The sequence below is a fragment of the Filicampus tigris genome, chromosome 5, assembly GCF_054856515.1.
Source record: "Filicampus tigris isolate MCC_2025a chromosome 5, RoL_Ftig_1.0, whole genome shotgun sequence".
NCBI classification, from domain to species: domain Eukaryota; kingdom Metazoa; phylum Chordata; class Actinopteri; order Syngnathiformes; family Syngnathidae; genus Filicampus; species Filicampus tigris.
In genome coordinates, this window is record NC_141221.1 from 5,953,449 (window position 1) to 5,978,886 (window position 25,438).

Below are 25,438 nucleotides of genomic sequence, written 5' to 3' on the forward strand. Positions count from 1 at the left end.
CTAGCGAGCTGACGTCGGACTCTCCGCTTTGACTATCACGCCAGAGCGCGAGAGCGTTGTAGACTTCACCACGCGCTACATGGACTACTCGGTGGGCGTGCTGCTGCGCAAAGCTGAGCGCACGGTGGACATGTTCGCCTGCCTGGCACCTTTCGACCTGTCGCTGTGGGCGTGCATCTCTGGCACTGTGCTGCTGGTTGGCATCCTGGTCTACTTGCTCAACTGGCTCAACCCACCTCGACTGCCCATGGGCTCCGTGTCCTCCACAACGCTCTACAACTCCATGTGGTTCGTGTATGGCTCCTTCGTACAGCAAGGTATGTACAAAGACCCTATCTTAGGCTCACATGTAAAATATGTTCAACATTTCAGTATCTAAAAAATGGCAGCAACTACAAATATGAAGATATGTGATTAGAGTCGCTGTTAAGTTAAAATGTCTTATAAAGTTGACACGCCACTGATAAGGGTGGTGTTAAAAGGGATACCGTATTTGAATGAATTGAAATAAAATCACCAAGAACTTTATACTGTTTAAAATAAGGCTTCACAATCGTGAAATGTAAATACCTCCCAGCTGTTGAACACTGTGGGCATGTCCGCTGAATGCGCTGAAAATATGCCCCGCTCGACTTTCAGTAGTGTTCGCAGTCCTTGCACATGTTTTCAACAATTATCTTCAAGCATATTTAATGTATCGATATTCATAAACAACTCTCCGAATTCATTATACAGGGTCTTTAATGGTTCATTAAGAAGGGAGTATGGAAGCTAAGGGGTCAGCATGTCTGCCTTACATTTGTAAGCCTTGATATTTATCATGTTATTTTCGTAAATAATAATAATAATAAATGGATGGATAATAACAATAATGATCATTTAAAAATTACACGAGGACCCCGGCCCCACTTCAATGCCTTTTTGTAACTCCTTAGCAGTATGTTAGTATGTTGACCCCCTGTATACTGGATTGGTTTTATCTTATCTACAATGTGGTGTGTGACTCCTCTTCCTTCCCTTTTACTGTATCTGGTCCACGGTGAAAAATGTTGGACATCCTTACTATATAAACTATTTGTAAATTGCCATGTGAACTAAAGACTAGTCATTGGAATTGTACTGTATGTAACGCCTATGCATACGTTAATTATATCATACATGCAAAACAGTTAGTAATGAAACTAGCAATACTGATACTATTACTTCATATGTTGTCATCATTGGGTGTATCCAAACTTTTCTAATATAAAAGTGGATTTGCAACTGACCTTCCGTACTTAATAATAGGAAAACTCAAGGTAAGAAATATTTGTCCCACCAGGATTGGCTTGGCAGGGTAATGACCTTCTCTGAGTTATCTCTCCTAAGATTCCCTGCAATCCACCAGTAGGTGCTCAGGTGCAGATATCAAGGGAAAGGATTTGGAATGGAGTGTCATGACCTTGAGAAGGGATGAGGGCTGTGGAAATAAGCACTGGCATGATTGGAGTCGATTCCCACGGTTGCTACTTTATCTTGTGCTAACCAAGCAAAGGCCATGTGGAAAGTCAAGAAGTGCTTTAGCAATAAACATTTACAAATCATGAAAATGTACCAATATGGTCTTGTACATTCAATCCAAAAGTGACTTATTTGTGCTTAGACCTGGTAAAGGAGAAAGTAGATCAATGATCTTTTTTTCCTGTGAGTGGCTGGTAAACTGTGACGTCAGCAGGCACTTTTTCTTTCGTGTAAGTTTGAGTGGAGCTGTCGTGTTCTTCAGAAGACCTTGTTATACCGCATGCCGTGCATGTCTTAAACTAGAAAGCCAACTATTATAGAATATGTAAATGCCCGATTTAAATGTTCAACAACTTAACATAAGCAAGTGTCTTTGAATTTCTAGAAAAGCGCTAATGAGATATCAAACTGCCAGGCTCAGCTTGCTCAAATGTTTGTTGTCAAAGAGTAACACACACATCCTACAGTGGTGTGACACACTTTTTTTCACGCAGAGTTGCCAAGCTGGGCCATGGTGAAATCGTAAAACAGAGTTGTCAAACTCATTTTTGTCGCGAGCCACATTATAGTTATGGTGTCCCTCGGAGGGCCGTTACGACTGTGAAACCATATAAATATATGATCACCTTATCACATATTCACAACAAATTGATGGAGAACTGGTTTTGAAATCAGAAGCCAGTAAATAGTTCAACTATTTTCCAATGTATTTTAAAGGAAGGGTTGGTAACAAATGTTTACAATATCTCATATGTTGTGTTGTCAGTGAAGACAATTTCAAAGAAATAAGTCAACACACATTATTTGCCTACGCGGGCCACATAAAATGATGTCGCGGGCTGGATCTGGACCCCGGGCTTTGAGTTTGACACCTGTGTCGTAAAACATTTGTGGCTTGGAAGCACATTCTTCAGGTCAAACGTTTTACAGTGTCAATAAATCACTGCTTTGACTCAGTGATTGCCTTCCATTGGGCTCCTTTCCTGTTGTACACAAAACGTGAAAATTATTTTGCTCACATTGTCTATTTCTTTCAGTGTGAATTAAAGCCGTTAGTCGCTTCTCTAAAAAATCGGCATAGGGCGGTCAGAAAAATGGCTAAAATATCAACAATGTTGTCATACATGTTGGCGTTAGCTGTTGCTGTGCCTTAACTCAGAGAGCAGTAGTTTCATACTCCACAGTCTTGCTGCAGAGGTACTTGGTCTTCTCTTGAATAAAATGCGTCTCCTTCCCTTGGCCAACGCGATGAGAAATGTGGAGAGAAAGCTCTCCTATTTTGTTGTTTTTTAACATATCTCGTGGTGACTGATGCATTCCGTGCATATTTCTACTGATTTCTGTGGATTTGGTGCCATATTTTCTTTCTAAGTTTTCTTTCTGCCTACGAAAAAACTGCTCAATGAGCCATTGATGAGCATGCCGCCCTTCGCTCAATAATCTTCCATCTTACTGTAGCAGCTAATAGCGCTAATGATGATGCACGCTAATTGCTGTTTGATTTTTGGCAATCATTTCTCTTTTTAGGGGTAATTAACATTTTAGTCATGGCGTCATTAGTGAGGAAAACAAGTGAGGAAGGATCTCATTTTGAGCAGCTTGTCGTTGAGCTGCTGTGCACGAAAATGCAGTGGTGTGTTTTTAGTGTGTATGTTTGTATGTGTGCGTGAGCGAGAGGAGCGGCACTTTGGTCACAGGTGATTCGTCACTGATTCGGTGGGCTAGAAATATCTCCCTTAGAATTTAGCCAAGCATGAACACTCATCCCGCTGCCGGGTGAAGTTGAGCCCGCTGTAAATAGTCACCTGGAAAGCTGAGACAATAAAATGCAGTCTACTTTGGAAGCCAAACACAAGCCTTTTCCTGTTGGTAGTTCTTATTGTCTATTTTTAGAATACAATGCTTGTGGCTAAAATTCATTTACAGCCTGGTGGCGGAGAGGTGTCTCAAGTCTCTAATAAGACAAGTCACCCGATTTGTTGCTTTTCACTTCTTTATCTGTTTGTTTTTTTATTCAGTCAAGGGTTTGGGAAAGTCATTAAATGGAGTGACAATGTTGGATAAGTTGATATCATGTTTGTCACCCTGACTATGTCGCAATTGCTAGTTTTCTTCTCATCTTTTCGTCACATTGGGAGGAGTATCCAGTTCTTTGTAATGTCACTGTTTTGCTATATTCCCTTCACTTGAGGATGACTTCACTGTGTTCTGTTGTACATTTGATCGAAGTTCCTTAGTATCCTTGTCTTGACTGATACCTATGAACAATGAGATCATCTGAAGCAGTGAAAGCTCTCTGTTGAACATGCCTTGTGCTGTAAGATGTGGCTATGAAAGTGACGGGAAACGCTGACTCTCATTTAACATGAAAATGTGGGTGGTTAAATCTGAACACAGCCACGTCCCCAGTTATAAAATGCTGTTCACAGTTGTGCAACCACATTATCATAGTTGTTTATTTTTATTTACCCTCCATGAAAGATTTATGGAGTTGTGCAGGTATTTAGACTATAGTATTAGACTTTTGATATCCGACAGTTTCCAAGGGAGATAAGTTGATGCCTTATCGTGTTAGTTAGTTTCGTTAAGGTTCTATATATGTGATCGGCTTTTGGACTAAAAATGTCTGGTTTATAATTTGTTCAACCTTGACTCACTAAACCATATTCATACTGAAGGATACTTTAACATTCAACACAATCAATATTAGTATTGCATTTAATCCACTACTGTTATGGGCTGGCAAAGAGTCTAATTGTGTGTGCCTCTCCCCTGGCTCAGTCAACTGGGAAAGGCTCCAGTTCACCCACAACCAGGTTTCTAAATTAACTTTTGTGAACACCAGCCAATGTGGCTGGTGTTCACAAAAGTTAGTGCCAATCAGAATTTCCACCAGCCAATTTTTTATTTTTTTGGGAGCTCCGTTGTTTTTATCTACCTCTACCTTTCTCGCGCTGGTTGCATTCTTGACTGTAGTGTGAAATACAGACATTCACGGTGCCGATCAGTGTATTAAACGTCATTATACTGGATAGCATTGCGGCATAGTATTTATCAGGAATATACGAGTCACTGCCAGGGGTGCAAATGACAGAGAAAAAAAACATAGCATAGAGTAGGCTTCGGTATCATTTGAATGCCAACGATTCTGTTTGAACTCCTTGTTTCAATTCCGTTTTCAAACAATTCTCAATTTTGATTCTTTTCGAGGTGTCCGTACTACGGTCATTAATTTTTAGCGGCTCGCGGCACAGCACATGGACGGTGTCATTTGCCTGGCTTGTACTACAGCACTTCTTGCCTTCTACACTGAGTGGCAAGGCAGAAGAAGAGAACAAGTTTGTTCTCATCTCACTTCCTTGTTTTCAACCAATCAGTCATCCTTCGATAGGGCCACACCAAAATCTTGAAAAAGCATCGTTTTGCTTTATTACTGAGCTGTTTTTTAGCCAATTATACAATGTATTTAAAAATAAAAATATTATAGCTTCACATAACGTTACCTACACTGATGAATTGATTTAGTGTTGACCCATCGTTTTGTTGTTAGATGCGTCAGTGTTGGCAACAGACGTATTTTATTGTTTACCTCACCCGATTGTGACACTGAAGTTCAGCGTGCTGTTGGGTGAGGTTTGTAGTGGGAGGAAAAGTCAAGCTTGTCAGACACGCACTCTATTACATATACACGTCATGCAATCTGCCAACCTCCTTTGCAAGATATCATCAAATTGTAAATGTTGCACTGAGGAGACTCTTCATTTAGTTTAAGTGCACCTGCGCGGCGCGTGTGCGCACTTTCTTCTTCGTTGGTCTCAGAAATGTTCTTCTTCGGCTAGACGGATGAGACCACGTTGATTTAAAATTTAAAACGATTCCGGGAAAATAGTCTCGTTCCAATCTATTCTTGAGACTCGATGCCCAGCCCTAAGTATAGCTGACTGACACATTTGCCCATGCATCACCGGACAAATTTGGTGGGTGTTAATTTACCAATAAAACCCTGCCCACAACCCTTATGAAGAAAAGCGCTATAATAACTGGACATATGTATGACATTTAACCCACTATTGGGCATCTTTTGGGAGAATTAGTGCTCAAAAGCCCTTTAGCAAAGGGAGTGCCACAATACTAGACCGCACAAACAATTGGGTTAAAAATAACGCAATTTTGGGTAAAAAAAAAAATGGACCAATCAACTTAAGCTGTTTTTGCAGAAAGCAACCTGAAAATGGGTAGTTTTGTATAAAACAATGCAAGAAGGTGGGTCGAATTGACCCAATTAATGGATTGGTCCACTTTTGACCCAAAATTGTGTTATTTTTAATCAACCCAACTGTTTTTAGAGTGTAGAATTCAACTTGCGGTCTTTTGCGCACAGAGCACCACTCTGCCCAATTGGCCAATGAGTGAATGAATGGACACACACAGATTATTTACATTACAGTTTTCACACAACACCTTCCTAATAACATTTGTGCATCGACCTGGAATCTAACCCCTTGGGAACACGATAGGGGAAATGGAAATGGGTTGGCTGTGCGGATGATTAGCGTGAAGTCAAACACCCAAATGTTTTGCTTTGGGCTTTTTTACGCTGACTGAGCGCGGGAACAAGGTGCATGCTAAGAGACGACATACTTTTTCTTTTCATATTTTCTGTCTCCTGTTGCCTTCACTTTCCTGTTACTTTGGGTCCTTGAAGTTTCCCACTCTTATGTTTCCTTCATCTCCCATCTTGTTCTTTATTTGGATTCCTTAGTCTCTGATCCTAACATTTCTCAAACGTTCATGTTGGATGGTGCATGGATATGGCTTATCTCAGCTCACCGTCACTTAATCCTGTGACGCTTTATAATTGGCAAAAGTGGGAACTACCAGGTAATCAAAGAAGAAAAAGTCAAGAACCATTGCTGGATGGTCACTGGTCAAGCAGGTTTGTCATCACAAAATAAACATGAACGCTAACATGAGCTGTTGCTTGTCTTTAGCTTTGGACAGCGCAGGATGGCACTCTGGAGTCTCCACTTTGCTGCAGAGGCCCTTGGTCTCTTCTCAAATAAAGTAATCTCATTGTGGCTTACAGCCACATGCCGAGAAATAAATGCTGTACAGCATACACTCGTTCTTGTCCATTGTTATTTTTTGTTATTGTTTTTCATTCCAACTCATACGTCGTGTGCGGTGTTTTACTAGTAACACCAGTTAGCAGTTAGTGTCAAGATACTGTTTTGTCTTGGAAAACCAACCCACCACTAAGGATTCAAGTAAAAAGGCTAATAGTGTTGCTTTGTGACTAAAAAGCCGCTACAGTATGCTGTATTGTTGTTTTCCACAAGGAATCTTTCTTGTTTCTTAATTGCATGTTTTGCTATGGCTCTGGACAGAGCAGTGGACTAGTGGTTAGCATGTCTAAAAGTTCTGAGGTTCTGAGTTGCAGTTCCAGGTCTGGCTTTCCTGTTTGCAGTTTGCATGTTCTTTCCATGCTTTCCAGGTTTTCTCTGAGGAGTTCAGCTTCCTCTTGCATTGAAAAACATGCATACTTTAAATTGTTAATTGGTGTTAATGGTTGTTTACTTATATGTGCCCTGTGATTGACTGGCGACCGGTTCGGGGCACATCACATGATTATCAGCTGATCGGCTGAAAAAGGTCCGATTTTTAAATTTCTTAATTTTTAAAGTCAAGAATAAAATACTTTAGTTCTTGAATTGATTTAAACATTAGGACTCTGTATCGGCAGATACTCAAAATTCAAATGACTTGGACTCGAACTCGGGTGAAAAAAAATTGTTATTGGGACATCCCTAGTTTTCATATTTATTAAAAGTTTATCCTTAGTGGGGTTCTGCGCTCTACAGGCATTCAAATGCTTTAGATCACTATGGCATTGCTACAGCAACAAATATAATGGTTGCCTCGGACTTTAACACAGTACTCTATGTATGGTTTTGATTTGCATGAATGACAGAATGGATGGCAAATGTACTGTATGAATTTTATGTTTTATGGAGTACGATGGCAGCACGGTCACTCATGGTCCGCACGTTTGCCTCCAAGCTCCAGGGTTCGAGTACGAGGACTTCCTGAGTGGAAGATGTGCTCGTTGTGTTTGTGTGGATTTTTTTGGGGGCACTATGGCTTCCCCTCACATTCCAACAACATGCATGTTTGGTTCATTGAAGACTCTCAATTGTCCATAGGTGTCAATCGGAATGGTTGTTTGTTTGTGTATATGTGCCTATATGTGTGGTTGACTTGTGACCAGTAAAGCCTCACTAGGCTCAAACTCAACTGCAACCATAGAAAACTGATGGATGGATGGATGATGTGATACCTAAAGAGATTAATTCACATGTTCGTCTGAGTCACACTTGTCTATGGTCAGTCGCAAAGATCATTCCAGTATTTCATGAGCCTGCGAGGGAACAGGGTTGAATGAGAGTCAAGGCCAGGACCACCAGGTTCCATGATAGGAGGCAAACAGATAACATTAGCAGAGAATTGACGGGCCACTGTGCACATTCTGGCCAGAGCAAGACCCTGCAGGGAAGGGGAAATGTGCTCATTTGCAGTCTTGCACACCAGCGTTTGGATTTTGAAATGAGCCACCAGAGGCAGTGACTAAAGCGAGAGCTTGGGAGGAGGGGAGTGATCAGAGGGAGGGGGTGGCACACGAGGACTCCAGAATGCAAAAAAACAAGATCGCCGAAAGGCGTTTGAAGGAAAAGGGCTGCGACACCTCGCACAGATGTGACAGGAAAACGATGTGATTACTTCACTTGCAAATACTGCAATCATCAAACCCCAGTGGAACCTTTAACTCATTCAGTACCAGACTTTTTCAGGCCCTCTGTGAAATGAAATATAAATATGTGATTGGGACAGAATGAGTTAACCTAACCCTAACCCGTTTGAACACAATCCTGAATGGGTTGTTGGTCAACCTCCATATTGTTCAGATTTAGGGAATATTGGTAATACAAGTAATTAGTTTCACCACTCCAGGATGCTGCTCGACCTTCCATTTGTTCATGTTTTGCAATAACATTTTCTTCATTCATCACTGATTGTTTTGGTGGAGCTCCAATTTGTAAGGCTTTGAGGATGTTCAACTTCAGAGGTTCCATTGCAGGGAGACAGGCATGCACACTTAAGTGTCTGTGTCTGACACTTAAAACTCAAAACATCCGCGAAGGACTCCTATATGATTTCTTAAAAACTTACCTTGTACACAGATGGTTGCTGTTCATCCTCAAACCATTTGAAATCAAGTATTCAGATGATAGTGTTTTTATAACGCTGCTGAATAGCTCAATCAGGCCCTGTATCAACACGGCATGGACAATCTTGTGGCATGGACTAAAAAAAAAACGTTTTGGAAATAAACACCAAAAAACCAGAGGAAAAATGGTTTCCAGCTCTAAACCCTTATCTCTCGCTGCCACTGTCATTAATCATGTCTATAATAAAAATGGTCAAGCCATTCAAATATGTGTTAGTCCTGATTGACCCAACATTATCATAGAAACATCACATTGAATTAAATCGTTAAGACTCAAACAAAGAATATATTTTCTTCGTTGCCTCAGGTCATTCAAGGCCACACAGCAGGTTCTCTTCCTGTTTTTCATCTCTATCATCTTCAGTGTGCTCTGTTGTGTCGTATGGTTCAGCTGCCTCACAGTCACTGCGAAATCTGGACTGAGACACTTGATTAAAATTTGTTCGAAGATTGTGGGACAACATCTGCACGTAGTGTTTGAAGCCACCTATCACAATATCATAATGCTCTGAAGTCTGAAAAATGAGTATGTGCTCTTACCATCCCGGCGCCGGTACTGTGTGCCACGCTTTAACAGATTTAAGATCAAGCAGTCCTTTGTACATCAGTCAATCCTAGAACTAAATGAGGAGCTTTCTAAACATCGCATGAAATCAATGAGGCATAAATGCTAGCGTGTTGTGTTTTGTTCAGTGAATTGCACATTTATGACAGTGCTGCTGTTTTAATGCAAAGCAAATTTCGGATCTTGTATCCGACAATAAAGTATCTATCTATCTTGCATGCATCTTTACATATAATGTTAATAAAGCTCTAAAAGTATAAAGTAAAGTGTAAAGTCTGAAAAGAAAATCTGTGGTCTACAAATTCCAAATTTCCTTGCTTTTAGTTTTGTTTTTGTGTTATTCCAAACACTGGGCTCTTTTATCGAATGACTTATTGTACAGAGGCAGGCTCTGTTATGTAAACTGGATTAGCCACTGACAGAAATAATAAAAAGAAACAAGGCGAGAAGTGTGGACGCGGACATGGTCGCATGTTCTTTTAATCTTGTCTCATGTGCGGATAGCTCCGTGTCTCCCCGTGTGTGCTATCGCTCACTTCCTCCTTGCCGTTGTCCCGACCCGAACTGATCATCTTGAGCTAAAGTGGAGGAGTCACAAACAAAACTCGTATGTCACATTGAATAAGCGTCTCGCATAAATATTTCCCAGGCATTCTCTTTGTCTTGCTTAGTCGCGGCGAACCCTCAAGTTAGCATCCTGACCTGTGGGAGGTAAGACCATGAACGTGATGTATGACTTGGCTTTATGTAAGAAAATATGCAGAGTACACATGTGGAATTCTGATTTGATTGCTGTTCCGCTCCAGTCCACTAGGTGGCTGCGATGTGCATTTTAGCTGTTCAACAACTGCCATGCAAAAAAATAAAAATACATATCTAGATGGATAATTTATGCGCATAATATAAATTATTTCAGCAGAACTTAAAGAGGTTTCGTAAATTCCCCAAAAGTGTATGGCCCTGGTATTTGTGCTTTGAAATGAAGAATTACGCTGTTTCTGTTTCCCCTCTCTTTTCGTAGCAAAACGGTCTACTATCTCAGCCTCTCAGTGTGTGAAAAGCATTTGCATCCCCTCCATCATTACCTCTGCCTCTGCTGTGCTGCGCTGCCGAGAAGCCAGCATTATCATCATTGCCTCTTCCTCTCGTCGTTTCTTCTTTTTCTGCTACTTCTACTGTCCCGAACTTTCTCAAATCCATTATGCCAACAGAGTAGTGGTGTTTTTTCTGAAGTGGAGGCAGTGCCGTTGCCCCCAGCCCCTCCCACTGTGCCCCCCTTTTTTATATCTCCATCCATCCATCCGAGAAGGGGAAGTCTCACAGCAGCTCTATTACATTCAACTCTCTTCTGTTCTTTTCTGGCTTTCTCATTTCCTTTCTCTAGGTCTCATGGATCATCATCTCTCCATTCACTCCTTTTATAAGTCGAATTACATTTGCATGTCCTCGTCAGTGTGTGAGTGTGGGCTCGGTATGGACATCCAAGATATAGGAGTGTCTAAATTTAGCGACACTTAACTCGGTTCTGCTGGAAATTTGCTAATGGTGATTAGTACATAGATATGGTCTTTGATGTCTAGTAATGATCACTGATATCTTGTCATGGTACACTAGGACCTTGACTCACATGTGACCTGATCTGATTTTTACAATATGGCACTGGAATGGATTAATGGCATTTCCAGTCATTTCAACGGGCAAGGATGATTTGAGATGGTCACAGAAAAACTTAAACTCATTGGCCAAGGTACCACTGTAATAGGAAACCGTACTGGTGCCAAGTGGAAATCTTGCATCTCCAAAACCATCAACTTTCAGGAAGCCCAAAAAATACGGCATGGCAAGTTTTAGTCATTAGCCATCAAAGAGACCAAATATTTTTCAACACTATTGATCAGTAATTAGAAAAAAAAACAGCAGACCTTCATGGGCACAGTACCGTTGATTTCTGACCAAAAAAAGAACTTTACCAAATTTGGATTTAGGAGGTTTCAGACAGACACCGGCATTTTGTATCTTGAAATAGAACTGTATACTGTTCATGGTATTTTGTAAGGATTATCTATCAGGAGTGGTATTTGGTAATGTAATGGTATGTGTTGGCTGGGTTAGGGTTATCTCTAACTATTCGCTACGTTGCGATTTAGTGTTTGTGTATCTAGAGTGTAGTAATGTAACTTGTTATCTAGTATTTATATTCTGTAAGTAATAATGGTATTTGGCGTCTGGTAAAAGTATTTGGTATCCAGTAATGGTAAGCTGGTAATTAGTAACAGTATTTTGTAACTGGTATCCAGTACTGTAATTGCATTTGTGGTGTCTGGTAATGTACAGTATTATGTATTCTGGTAATAATTGGTATCTTGTATCAATATTGGTTCTGGTAATGATATCTTGGAATATTTCATTTCTGGTAATAGATTTTGGCAATGCTATTTGATGTCTGGTAATAGTGTTTGGCGCATGGTATTGACATCCATATGCAATCTGGTAATGGTATGTGGCATCTGGTAATAGTGAAAAGTGTATTGGGCAATTGTTGCTGTGTAGCAGTAAGGGTGCAGACAGCAGCCTGTTGCAGCCAAAAAAAAGGACGACATAACAATAATGATCATAATCACAAGCAGTTACCAAACAATAAATAGAACATGCTACAAAGGGCCATTCAGCTCAGTTTGTGCAATATTAATTTCTGCACATTGGCCATTACCCAGCATGCTTGCATTGCATGTGTCAGGGCGTAATGAATGTGTTGATTATCACTTGCTGTTAATATGCTTCCTGTCTCCATCTTGAATGCTCACTCATGCTGTTTTAGTTGCAAGGGCCTGCTGTTAAATTTGACGATACCGTAACACGCTGGTAGAAAAGAGAGAAAATATATGAGTTTAAGAGGAATCAAGCATTTTTTTTTTTTAAACAAACACAAAAAAAGTTATCATCCATATTGTTTAGTGTTAATTCAGGCGGGTGGATGGCTCAGTGGGTAGCACTACTGACTTTGGCAAGACCCTTTATGCTATTTGCCGTTTCTTGGCATCAGGAAGGGCATCCGCCACAAAAAATTGCCAAAACATATCATGCGACTAAATCCAAAGTCAAACAACAGTTTACCGTTAACTCATACAGACTACTTTTAAGCAGTGTTCCTGCAAAAAGGACACATCTGAGCCCGAACAGAAGATTTAGTCACTAGCCGTATTTGCCTTTTTCATGAAAGTCAGCAAAGCGAACATGGACATAGCATCCTTAAATCAGATAATTATAAGCAAAAAACCCCAAAATATTGAATGCGTACTTTAAAGTGATGGGGGACTCTGCATGCATCGCACCCTAACCCTAACCCGCACTACTGTTCACTTTAAATTGCCATTGTAGTGTACATTTATATGGTGGGGCGGGGAAAAGGAGGAACAAAAACATCCAACTTGGAGCAGAATCTAAGAAGGAAGCAAGACCAAATGCAGCACAACAAACAGCAAGGACAAAGGAATGATCTGATGCCTTCCTGGTGTGACCACAGGGCTAATGATAATTGCTCCCAGGTGCGCGCCTAGTTTCTCAATTCCTCCCTGCACTGCTTTGGGGGGAACAGAGAAAAATACATAATACATAAAGAGCCAACTGACAGAAAAAATACAACTCAGAGTGGATCTTGACGCTGTAAATGGTAGTTGGCATCTGATAATGGAATTTGGTAACTAGTAATAGTATCTGGTGTCTGGTATTGTGTACTCGTATCTGTTTATGACGTGTGATCGAGGTATCTGGTAATCGTATTTGATATCGACAGAACTGGTAGTCTCCTATGACATTTGGTATTTGTTCATAGTATTTGGACCTGGTATCTTGTAATGATTTTTAATTTCTCCTGCTAGATGGTATAGAGATAAAATTCTGCCTTCTTTTCACCTTGACCTTAAACTGTGATTGCTGCACAAAGTTATCCTCCTCTTCACTTCACCGCTTTGTTTCAGCCAGAAGCAGAAGTATATGTGAATTATGACTACAAGTTCATGAAGGCATTGATTATGGAAAGTCGCTTAAAAAGGAATAGAAAGCAATTACCGCGCAGGTTAGCTGGAAAGCGAGCCAGGTTTCTCTTTTCATAAGTCTGAGTGCATAATTGCATTGTGTCACATTTAATTAGACACTGAAAAACCCTGCTCTTAGTCCACAGGGAGTGAAAAAAGAAAAGAAAAAAAGAGCAACAGGGAATGTGGAATTGAAACAACTTGCTGTCATAAATGAATGTTTAAAAGCATGTTTTAGCTATTTCCTTGTGGATCAATAACACTTTTTTCCTAACTTCTTTGCATATATTCAACGAAAACTTATGTTGTACACAGTCGTAAAGTAGTCAAATCTGCTGCAACAATACTGTGACACACCTCACATGTTCCTGAACTAGTGGGCAAAGCTGGAAATGTAGCTTATTTTTTAAAGGAGAAATAAAAATGTGGGTTTTTTCACAGTTTAAAATTGTTCCAAGTGCTTTCATAACATGTCTGTTATCTTCATCAAAATACTACTACTAATGTCTAGTCGCTTTCAAGAGCCGCCGAGTTAGTGCGCTCCTTTTTTCACCTCTATTAGGCCTGGGTGCAATAGAGAAGGGCTTGACAAAAAACAACTTTGTACTGTATCAAAAATAGCATGTTTGCGAGACGCGTCCACGATGAGTTCAAAAGATATGAAATATGAAATGAATAGGTAGATACAAAATGCTCCTTTTGAGCTTCGTGCCTATGGCAATGTTAAGCTAATATCCATGCTTTTCGTTACCTTTGATGGGACAGTCGGCCCCGCCAACATGGCCGCCATGTATGTATTGATTTGTTGTGAACGTTGCCCTTCCCAAGATGGCCGCCACATTGGCACATCTGTTAGTCTACTCTAGTCTGCACTATATATCTGTGACAGCAGCGGCACAACTCGGAAATACGTGTACCAGTCTCTGTCTGTTGAAAATAAACAACAGTAGACAATTCTCGAATTAAAACACATTAATAACTACTTGTTAACTCTGTTAGTAATTTTATTTGTTTTAAATGTCTAACTATTGTTTTCTAAATGCGTTTAAATGTTGCACTTTCAATTAGGTGAAGAACACTGTATGAAATGGGCTATATATGTAAATAAAGAGGCCTTGCCTTGCCCACTGTAAGGGATGTAATGAGTGGACTGGACACTATTTTCTGTCTGTTAAATCCGGTCAGTTGGTTCTCGGTTCATTAAATCGAGGTTCCACTTCCGAGCATTTTCACTCTTGAAAGCGGCATTTCGTACTTGACACTGTGTGTATGTGGTGCATGCACGCAACATCAAACACAAAGAAACCCCTCCCACCACCATATAGATAACTTCACAGGAAAATCAAATAAGTGCTGCTATCAGAAGCTAACTGCATTCCATGCATCTAACTTTTGTCAATGCAGCTCGGCTTACCTCTCGGCTTTGACATGATAGCAGCATTATCAAACTTTTGGGAGATGCGATTCTTGCATTAGTGTTTTGGAAAGTGCTGCTTGATTGAAAGTGAATCTGGTTCTACACCCAGCTTAGCTGATCATTGCATGGGCCGGAGAACCTCAGTGGCAGGCTGTTATGTATAGTGTTTCCTTTGTAATGTCATAACCCAAAAATTGCAGAATGGCTTACGCACAGATGCACAAATGATAACAAAAAATTGATGTAGTTATTGAATTTCCCATTTAATGGGTGGACAGGCACTCCAGAGACCCAACATTTGGATACAAACTATTAAAAGGTCACCTGTCCCCAAGATGTCCCAGAGACCCAACATTTGGATACAAACTATTAAAAGGTCACCTGTCCCCAAGATGTCCCCTTCGAATGAAATCAAAGTCATGTAATGCAACCTGGAATTAAAAATACTCATTTAAAACCCCACCCCAAAATTTCCATTATTCCCTTTGCATACCATTCCGAAATGTATTGTTCTTCTGAATGAAAGTTCTAAATTTACCCAAACAACAAAAAACATTGATTATACTGTGAAAAAAAAAAGTTGCTGCATACACAATGTCAATCAGGAAGCAATTGTTGATTGTTCAGGCTGCACTCTGCTCAGAAGGCTGACCTTGACGACATGCACGTCAAGAAAAGAAAAATTATCTTATTGGAACCGAGGAGACGAAAATATATGCAGTGATTGCTGTGGCTTCAGCGACTCCCAGGTGACAGATGCTGGGTCGAACGTAATCCGCCAATTAAGCGCAGCTTCTGAGCTGTTGTGACAATCTTACATGTTCATGCGTTAGGGCTAGGCAAATTAATGTTTCGGACTTCAGGTTGCTATTACCTTAGAAATTTAAGATGTGGAAAAACGCTGATTAATAGAGAAGTATAATGCAGATTAAATATATCATGACATCAAAAATCCTCACCCAAATAGTGGCCGTTAGCTGCAGCAGGGATTGCGATGCGGCATTTGACTTAATTTCCATTTGTTATTTTCTGAAAAAATATTTATAATCGAATGGAGCCATTTCTCTTTCAGCGTTCTCCTTTTCAGACCTGGAGTTTCTTGGCTTAAACAGGCTCACTTTAGTTTGCGAGACTTTGAGTCGGTGCTATGTATATTATAATGGGCATGCGTTCATAGTCCCTTTTTATGAGTAACAGAATTAAATACTGCAAGCAACCTTTATTTGATGTCAAAACAGATCTGCGGACCGGAGGAAATTAATTTGCCGGCTGGAATAGTGGCCCGAGCAGTATCTATAGCGGCTCAGTCCACTGGGAATTCACCAGAAGCCCATATTACCACTCCGCCCCTGGCAAATACCTTGACTTCCTCATAGCTGATATCATGCAGTCCATCTTTACTCACAAATCTCTGCAGTCAAGTGAATAAATTCCCATCGGCAACTATATGAGAAAATACTATGGCTTGAACTTGGACTTATTTTGGAAAAGTGACATTTTAATTGCTTATATACTGTACATACATCTGTGTCTATAAAGTGCTTGCGCAACTATGAAGTGTAAAATTGTGAAATGAAACATTTTTTGGCATGAACCGCCTGGGTCAGACGACTAGCCTACTTGGAACCGCTTTCATATCTAAGCCAAAAGCTACGCAGAACCGCAGATGACGTTAGCATCTTGTGGCGCATCAGAAAGAACAGAAAAACCTTGAATAGAGGAGTTGTTCAGCAAATAGGTGGGGATATGTTCCACAGAAAACAAATGTGAACTGGTGAATAGTGAACCATGAATTTTAACTACGTCCCAAAGAACTGCAGCTAGCCATTCACTAACGAGCCCACTGGGCTTTCTTCAGCAGCCATTTTTCTCCCAGGAATCAAGCTAGGTAGTCATCACTCTGACGCAAAGTCGTACTCGCGTTGGCATACCTTGCAGTAGTGGAGGTCGTCATGGTAAGCAGTGATTCATTTGCATGAGACAGAAAAGGCCATGTGGAGAAAAAGCGGCATGATGTCAGCTTTTGTATTGGCGTGTCTCGGCTACTTTCGCCTCAGAACATAATTTTGGTTGCTTCTTTTCCACAAGGCAGTTTTCACTGTCTACCACTGGCTCTCAGACTGCTTCTCAGTTGGAAAAGTTTGCCATGTTTTTGCTTGGAATCAATTCTTTTCAAGATGGGCTCTTTGGGATCCAACAGCATGGCCGGGAGAAAGCATATAATTGAAAACAAGCGGCGTGGTGTTTGAACTCGGCCATGAAGTCTAATAGACTATTTTCTTCTTCTTCGGTGAGGCCCAACTTTTGCCCTCCAGGAAACAAAATGCTTGGCTACACACACAAAAAATGTCCCATTCACCATTAAGGGACACACACACACGCACACACATAACCTTGAGTGCATGTGTTGGCTCTTGTTCCTCTTATATTATACACAGATTGTATTGATCCAAATGCTGCAGAGGAGCCTGTAAATAAAGGGAGAAATTTCTGCTGACTTTGTCACATTTATGTTGCGTTCAAGTGTGAAGAGTCAGCCTGAAGTGCTGATAAAGCTGGGGGGAAGAAAATATAATGTTTCCAATGTCACCACGGGTCCTTCTGTTCAATGAGCTGAATTCAATATAATCCGACAGATCCACTAAGAGTTTTAGCAGAAAGTATGTGTGTGTGAGGGGTGTAGGTGTGTGTGTGTATATATATATATATATACATTTGGGTTAAGGTCAAAATTCCAATTCCTGAAACATTCTGAATATCCCGTTTACATGAGTGAGCGGACAGTTTCCCCCCCCCCCCCCCCCCCCCACAATATCTTTATTGCTTTTTCACACATTATATACATGACAATAACAACAAAGCAAAAAACAAAACAGCTAACCAAACAGGCAAAACAAAACAAGTAAAAATAAAACGGGCAACTCCACAATATATTACAGCACAATAGGTGGCTCTGCACCCCATTGGCCAACAAAGTTCAGTAAAGATTTCCATATTCCCTCGAACTCCTCTGCTCTCCCTCTAATGACGTAAGTCAATTCTTCCAATGCGATATTATTCGTCAGCTCCTTTATCCAATGAGCTAAGGAGGGTACATCCATTTTTTTCTCCAAAATAATGCAGTCAACCTCCTGGCCTGCAGCAGTGCGGATAGAGTTGCTCCGGCATTTGAATAAGCCACTTTGACGGCGACGCACTGCGTCGTGACTCAAATGGATGTCATTTGCGCGTGTTACTTTCAACTGTCAATAAAACACTTGATATTAATGTTTCGCTCACCACAGGAATGAAGTTTCCTCCTCACTTCAAAAGTGTGCCTTTATGCCCCTGCCTCTGAGCTTGTTTACCTCTGCTTGTGTATTTGCGGCGCCTCTGCTTTTGAACAAGCGATTCCGACTGCAAACAATTTTCAATATGTGGACATTTTGAACATGTTCCAAATTACCTTGCAACAAGAATAGTACAGGCGAACGTCTGTCAAACATCTGGAGAACGTTTGCGACCTTGAACGAACCCTGACGAGAATGCAACATTCACACACAAAAATGTTTTGGCCCATCAATCGATGAATCAAACATTCAAATTAGCGGCTATCATTGCCAATCTGAAATAGACACCTTTTATGTCCTTCGCTGAAAAAAAAAGTTTGTCGTTCATGTAGCATCATGTTGGAGGATACCCGTTGCGGTAAATTGTGGTTGTTTATGACTGTGGGTTTTCAGTCCGCGCACACGCACGCACACACACTTCCAAAAAGTGTTGTGTTTTATCAGCGACCTCCACACTTTGCCCGTTGGAGTCTGGGAACTGCTCGCCAGCCCTCCCCTCTTTCATTCGAGAAAAGGAAAAGCTCTCTCAGGCTAGAAAAGCCAGCCAATTTTAATGAATGTTTACAAGTGATGATGCAGCAAGATGACCAGAGTGTCTCTAAAGGGCGTGCACACACTCACACACACCCCACCCACGCGCGCGCATACACACACCCACACACCGTGGTTTGGTTGAAGATGATTTTTGCAAAAGGTTGTGTTTAGTCAGAGTGACTTTAACTTTGAGAAAAATGTGAATAAAGAAAAATAATCCCGCCATGTGTATGAGGGTACATGGTGAACCTCAATTGGCCTCTGGGCAGTGCTTTCGCGTTCTCTTTGGCACGTATTGTAATTAGTTAGGAGTGGTATGAGTTGCAGTATTATACTTTTGGTTGCCGAGAGGCAGCTAATCGCATGGCACATCTAGTGAAGCAGCCATTCAAACTCACATTCACACCCATGGACAGTCTTCAATTAACCTAACTTACACATTTTTTGGACATGCCAATACATGCAAACGCCACACAGGAAGCTCAGAAGCGTTTTTCCAATCCCAAACCTCAGAACAAATTTTATTTCAGTAAAAAAAAAAACAATTATATTTCTTCTGGTTTCTTTCAACCCTCGAAAATTCTATTATTCATTATATTGTGTTTTTTTCTATTGTATCCGACAGTCAGTTGAATACAAAGGCTTGGGACTGAATACTTTCTTTACATTATGATGTTATAGGCCTCGATGATTTCCCAAGGCTAGAACGCGAGGTTTTCATTTTAAAACACCCGATAGTACTCTGTAAGTGGCTTCATAGTGAGTTACTTATTTGTTAGATGTCCATATTTAAAACACTTTGTTTATTTATTATTTTATGTTCAATTTTCAGATTATTTTTTACCTACAGTGGGGTTTTTTTTCATTTCATGTTCATTTATTCGTTTATCTTCATTTTAAATGAATATACATATTTTGTAGGTTGTTTTATTCATAGTGTTTATAAATATATTTTTAACTTTTATATATATTTTTTTATTATTTATGTATGTATTCGTTTTTCATCATTTATTTTGCTTCATTTTATGGAATGCAATGTACCAGAATGAGAGAGAGAGAGAGTGTTTTTTTTTTTTTTTTTTCTTGGAATGAAATCAATTGTAATTAAGTATCTTTTTTTTTTTTTTATATACCAGTACTGTATTTTTATACATCACTGACTGGATGTAATTATCATAAAGCATCCTCACTACTCTATTAATGTCTCAGTGCACCATCCAAACAGAGCATAAGTGTATGGAAGCAGAGTTTAATGTACAGCACTGGCTTGATACACATTTGTACACGCGCATGTACCCACACGCACGCACACATCCACACGCACACACCCACACACACTTGGCTGCTGATGGCGAGCACTTTGTGGAGTGCATCTCAGGGAATACTACATTTTCAATCATTTCATTTCATCCCGCTTTCTCATGAAACCGAGCCAGCTCCGATTAGAGACTACAGAGCCCCCATTTCAACACCCAGGGGTCAACGTGTACAATTTTTATTTCTATTTTCTTTCCCATTCGAAACTCATATTCCTATTACACACGCTGCACTTCTGATTATGTTGACTCGGCAAAGATGAAGTCGGCAGATTAGACACGTTACACTCATGAATTGATCTGAGGGATTTAACCTGCACCTCAAAATAGCATATTAGTATTGAAACAATCTTGCTTCTTTTACGGAAAAACTTTTACTCAAATACCCAGTTGAGATACCTTGACTTTAAGTTTAACTTGTTCCGTGACCATAGTTGTTATTCAGTTTACTAATATGTTAAATCCGTTTTTCTGATTTAGATTTTCTGAAATCAATGTTCTGCACTGTCAATTTGAAATAATGTCCTGTTTTTGAATCCTGTGATGAAAATTAATATTTTTTATCCAATTCATCGATCAATTAACAAAATAATCGACAGATGAATCAATTAATAAAACAATAATTAGATGCAGTCTGACAGTCCATTGACCATTTCAAAGTGTACTGTAGTACCACCAGTCTACTCATACTACTATTGCTCTTTTTTTTTTTTTTTTCAGTTGGTGGTCACTGGCCTGGCTTGTTCGTTTTTGAGCATGACCGAGCAAAGACATTGATTGTGTTCTCAGTATATTAAAGTTTGGGCCTTTTCCACTACATTACCTCTCCAAGAATGTGGGCCGAAGGAGCAGGTGCCCGACCGATATATTGGCCACATTCTTTCCTTGTTTTTTTTAAGCATAACATCTGTGCCCTTTACTAATATTATTTGGTTTATATCAGTAAAATAGTCAGTGATTTTTGTTTTTCCTCACCACATGATCAAATGTATTCCACATTTTTTCTTTCCTCGCACTAAAACGGATGCTCTGTTCTCTGCTCACTTTCATGCAGACGTCCCTAAATGTTTCTCCATTATCTAAAATGATTGAACAGCTCCCCTGCTGGGCCCAACTCTGTGGGACTACTCCATTTGTGTGTGTGTGTGTGGGTGTGGGTGTTCCTGTGAAATTTAGGAGCCCATTTGGCCCAATAGCGCACTATGTTTCTGTAGTAAATACCAGGAGCAGGTATATTTTACAGAGCAAGTGCATAGAGTGCAGTATATAAGGTCTTCTGTTTAGAATGGAAGCCGCTGTCCAATTTAAAGCAGTGACTAAAACAATTACCACCTCAAAACATATTTTAGATACCACCATCATGGCTTCCATACTAATTGTTCATAACAAATGAGGCAGACATTTTTGCTAAAAAAAAAAAAAAAAAAGAGTACTTTTGTATTATTGTAAGCGACTGCAACATTATGCAGTTTGAACATCAATTACATGAATAAATGTTGGACAGTAAAAAATAAAAAAAAAAATAAAAAAAATCAATTAAAATATATTGCATATAAGATAAAAAAAAATCAAACCTTAATGTTTGAAAAAAGGGTCCCAAAAGATTAAATGCAAATGTATTGTTGTTAAAAGTTTAACTAAAATGTTAATTCAATTAAAAGCTAATTATGTTTACTGATATATTATAAAATGATTTAATTTTATTAAAAAATTCAATTTCGGCCATGTTTTTTTAAAAGCATTATTTTAGCCTTTTTTTAAAGACTAATTTGAAACAGTCTTTAGTTTTCCACTTATTTTGCCATGTAAATAAAGTTTTGACTGTCATTTTGACCTTATGAATTAAAATAATTTAATTAAAAACAAAACATTTTTTTCAACTTAATATACTTTTAGATTCCTTGTTCATTCTCCTTACCGTAAGTTCTTTAAGCTACATGTGTGCTGTGAAACCATTGTTGGGCAAGTTACTTCCAAATTGTGTCACACTGTTTACTGTTGTTATTATTATTATTGTAATTATGTATCAAAAAGTCTTAAAATCGGAATTGAGGTGGGCTGCGGCAACACCCACACCCCCAAACAGGTGCTACAAGTTCAGTTTTAATGATTGCAACGCAGACTTGAGTAAATGTCAAGTGACCATTTTCAAGCCACTTACACTAGGTTTTTAACTGTTGCACTGAATTAGACCACATGCTGGGTGAAGATACTATTAGGTGTCTTTGCAACCTGAAAAAACTTCCGGGACTTATCGTGGAGGTATTAAAAATGTGCTGAAGCACAATAAAAAGATTGAGGAGGGATGCTTCCCATATTTTCTCCTACTGTCAAACCTTTTCCCCATCTTATCCCAGCCTTGTCATCCCTAAGTTCAGTCAAGTGAGTGTCTGGAAAAAAAATAACTAGTCAAAGATTCCTGCAAATCATCAAACGGGACAAGTGGGGACTAATCTGAAAGTGGTGGAGAGACGCATACAAAAAAAAAAAAAAAAAACTCCTGGATGTGCCCGAGTGCTTCAAAGTGGCTCTCATCTGGAGCTCCTTTTTACTGACGCCATGTCAACAAGGAGAAGCGCCGGGTGGTTGGGTTTGAGGCAGATGAATTGGCTTTTGTGGAATAATGTTTGCACCGGGGAGACACAGCACCTCTCGACTAATTTGTCAACCCTGTCTCTTGTGTTTCTTTCACTCCAAACAAATGATTAACAAAGCGCAGATGTGTTTGTTTGCGGGTTACTTGGCTTCTTGTGAGCTGGAAGCTACTGAATTTATGTAGAAAATCAATAGCAGTTCTTTTTGTCACTTTTTGCTAATCATTACAGTCCGTGTTATGTGCTGTGATAACAACCTGAGCTCCAATTACTCTGAAAAACCTGCTTCTTGCCAGCTGGGTCATATGATCAGGACATTGCATGTGATCACAATGAAGTCTGTTATGTGCTGTGTCGTCAGGATTTGCGGCAAAGTGTTAAATGCTTAAAGTGGAAATCAACCCAAACTTATTTTTTTCAAGAATATGTTCCCAGCAGGCCCACTAGTTGAAACATGGCATTATGATAAATATTGTTTGTGGAATATGAGTTAAGCAGTAAAATCCACCCCTTTTTAGCCATCCCGGGCGTGGCCATTTTGTCGCTTCTGTCGACAGAATATGACACAGATAGATATATCACAACTGCTAAGGGCTCAGGTGACGACCAATCGCGGCTCAGTTTCAGAAAACCAGAAAAGCCGTGATTGGTCGCGATTGTTTCAACTTCTTGAAAAAATGTTTGGATGGACTTCCCCTTTAAGCCACCTTGGCAGATACTGACACATTTTTTATGAACTGCAACTTTTTTTCAAAGTATTTTTGTTGTTGTTGTTATTCTTGACATAGCTTTGCCTTTATAAGGGTCACAGCGTTGACATAGTCTCAGTTTTTCATTTTAAGTTTTTTAATGTTCTATTCAGTTTGTATTACCTTATTATCCATCCTTTCTTCCATTCTTTTCTGAACCTTTCTTTTTCTTAAAACAATAATAATAATAACAATGACGATAATAATATGAGTGTGTTTATTATTTTTACGGTGGCCTCAGCCTTTAAAACTTTGATTAACTCGATTAAAGTTTTGCATCGTTTGACAGCCCTAATATATATATATATATATATATATATATATATATATATATATATATATATATATATATATATATATATATATTTTTTTTTTTTTTTAAATTTTATAACATTCTTATTTGTCAGCTAAGTGTAAAAACAAGGTAACACATAAAATTAATAAAAACCTTAATGTATGGTGACAAAGTGTTGCATCAAAAATTCACAGAAGGCCAAAGAAAAGAGTAAAATACACAAAGAAAATATCCTTTGATGCCTGTCAATGTTATGCTTGATGGTGGTTCAAACTGTGACATTTCCGGGCCGTTTTAGATGGTTTGCAAAATGAGCCAAAGTTTTGTCAAATTTAGTAAAGTAAAAGTTTCGTCATTGTGTAGCGGGATTGCTGCGACTCCCATCAGGGAGCGATATCAGCTGAACATCTTCCAACTCTCTCAAGAAGGCCTAATGAAGCGCTCTCATCATCTCTCAGTCAATGTTAACTGCAGAGGGATGCCATAACTTTTTTGGCGGCGTGGGGCTAGATTAAAAAATAGAAAAGATTATGGCGCGTTTGATGGTGGAGGGTTGGCAGGACGGTTTGATGCGTCCTTAGTGTGAGTGATATTGGAACGAGAAAGTAGCAAGGCTGATAACATATTGCCGATGCTCTTTTATGTTTGAGTTATGGAATCTACATGCAAATTTTTTAAGTGCACAAAAAGCTCCAGAAAAATCACAGATATTTGGCACTAAACGACCACAATCTATCCCAACGAACATCATTTTCCTGCCAAGATTGCTGCAAACATTTCACTATAAATGCCTTGCAGTGAGTTCATATTCATATAGCAATGTCACTTGGATCAAATCAACTTATTAAGTTAATAAATTCCCAGTCTGTTTGTTACCTTTGTGACTAGCAAATGTATTTTTTTCCCCCAACAATGCAGTGGGTAGAATGGAGACATACTACAGTGTGAGGCTTAAAGCAAAAGACCCCTGGTGGTAAGAATGGAGGGTCTTAGTCTGGGACACACCGGGGGGGCCTTTGAAGCCACCGGACCAGCATCCGCAAAAAAATAAATATATATTTTCCATTCTATGCTTCTTTTGGAATCCATAAACATACTCACGTTGGAATTGGAAGCGCAAACGCATAATGATTAGCGCAGTCGGGAATCGACACCAGAGCAGGACTTTCAAAGACTTCATGCTTAGAGGCCTCCTGCAGTGAGACGCTAGCATCACCTTCCTTGGATTTTGTCCTTGCTCACTTCCATGACGGGAAGAGGCTTCTGTTTTGGGAAGGAATATTGTTCAAATACATTAAAGCAGTGTTGCGCAACTTTTATTTATCCAAGTCACATATTTTACATGACATAAATCCAATGGCACACCAATAAACAAAAATGTCACACCGAGTATTTAAATTCATTCACAAATGTAGTTACCTAATGACTCTTCCATCAAATAATCGAGTAATCAGCCCCAAGAGCGGAGCAGTGACGTCAAACTATACACGTGCTGGGCGATGTTGCTAACCTGTCAGATGGGTCAATAATGTGGCCCAGTCTCAACAGTGCCCATTTGGACACTAAAAACAGTGTGGACACTCAGCCCTAAAAATCGGATTGTAGTTATTGTAGTTTTGTATGTACATCCCCACAACTCTACACAATAGGACAAATGGGGAAAAATAAAGATGTAATAAATTATATTGCACGGCTTTATGATTTAAAAGATGCCTCGACTTATATAATATTGCAGCTGTTTTACAAGTTTTATAGCACTTTTCTTTTTTTATAGCAATTTTCCCGTGAGCATCAATGTCCATACTTTTTGTTCGTGTTTT

At 39.5% G+C, this 25,438-nt stretch overlaps 1 protein-coding gene across 5 annotated transcripts in view; it reads left to right on the forward strand.

Moving 5' to 3' along the window:
* The window catches only part of grid2 (glutamate receptor, ionotropic, delta 2), a 440,886-nt gene that overhangs the window by 346,173 nt on the left and 69,275 nt on the right, over window positions 1-25,438 (forward strand). For all 5 annotated transcript variants that reach the window (XM_086031022.1, XM_086031021.1, XM_086031025.1 and 2 more), the window contains one exon: window positions 5-317. In XM_086031022.1, coding sequence (XP_085887148.1) covers window positions 5-317 — 313 coding nt within the window. The remainder of the gene's footprint in view (window positions 1-4; window positions 318-25,438) is intronic.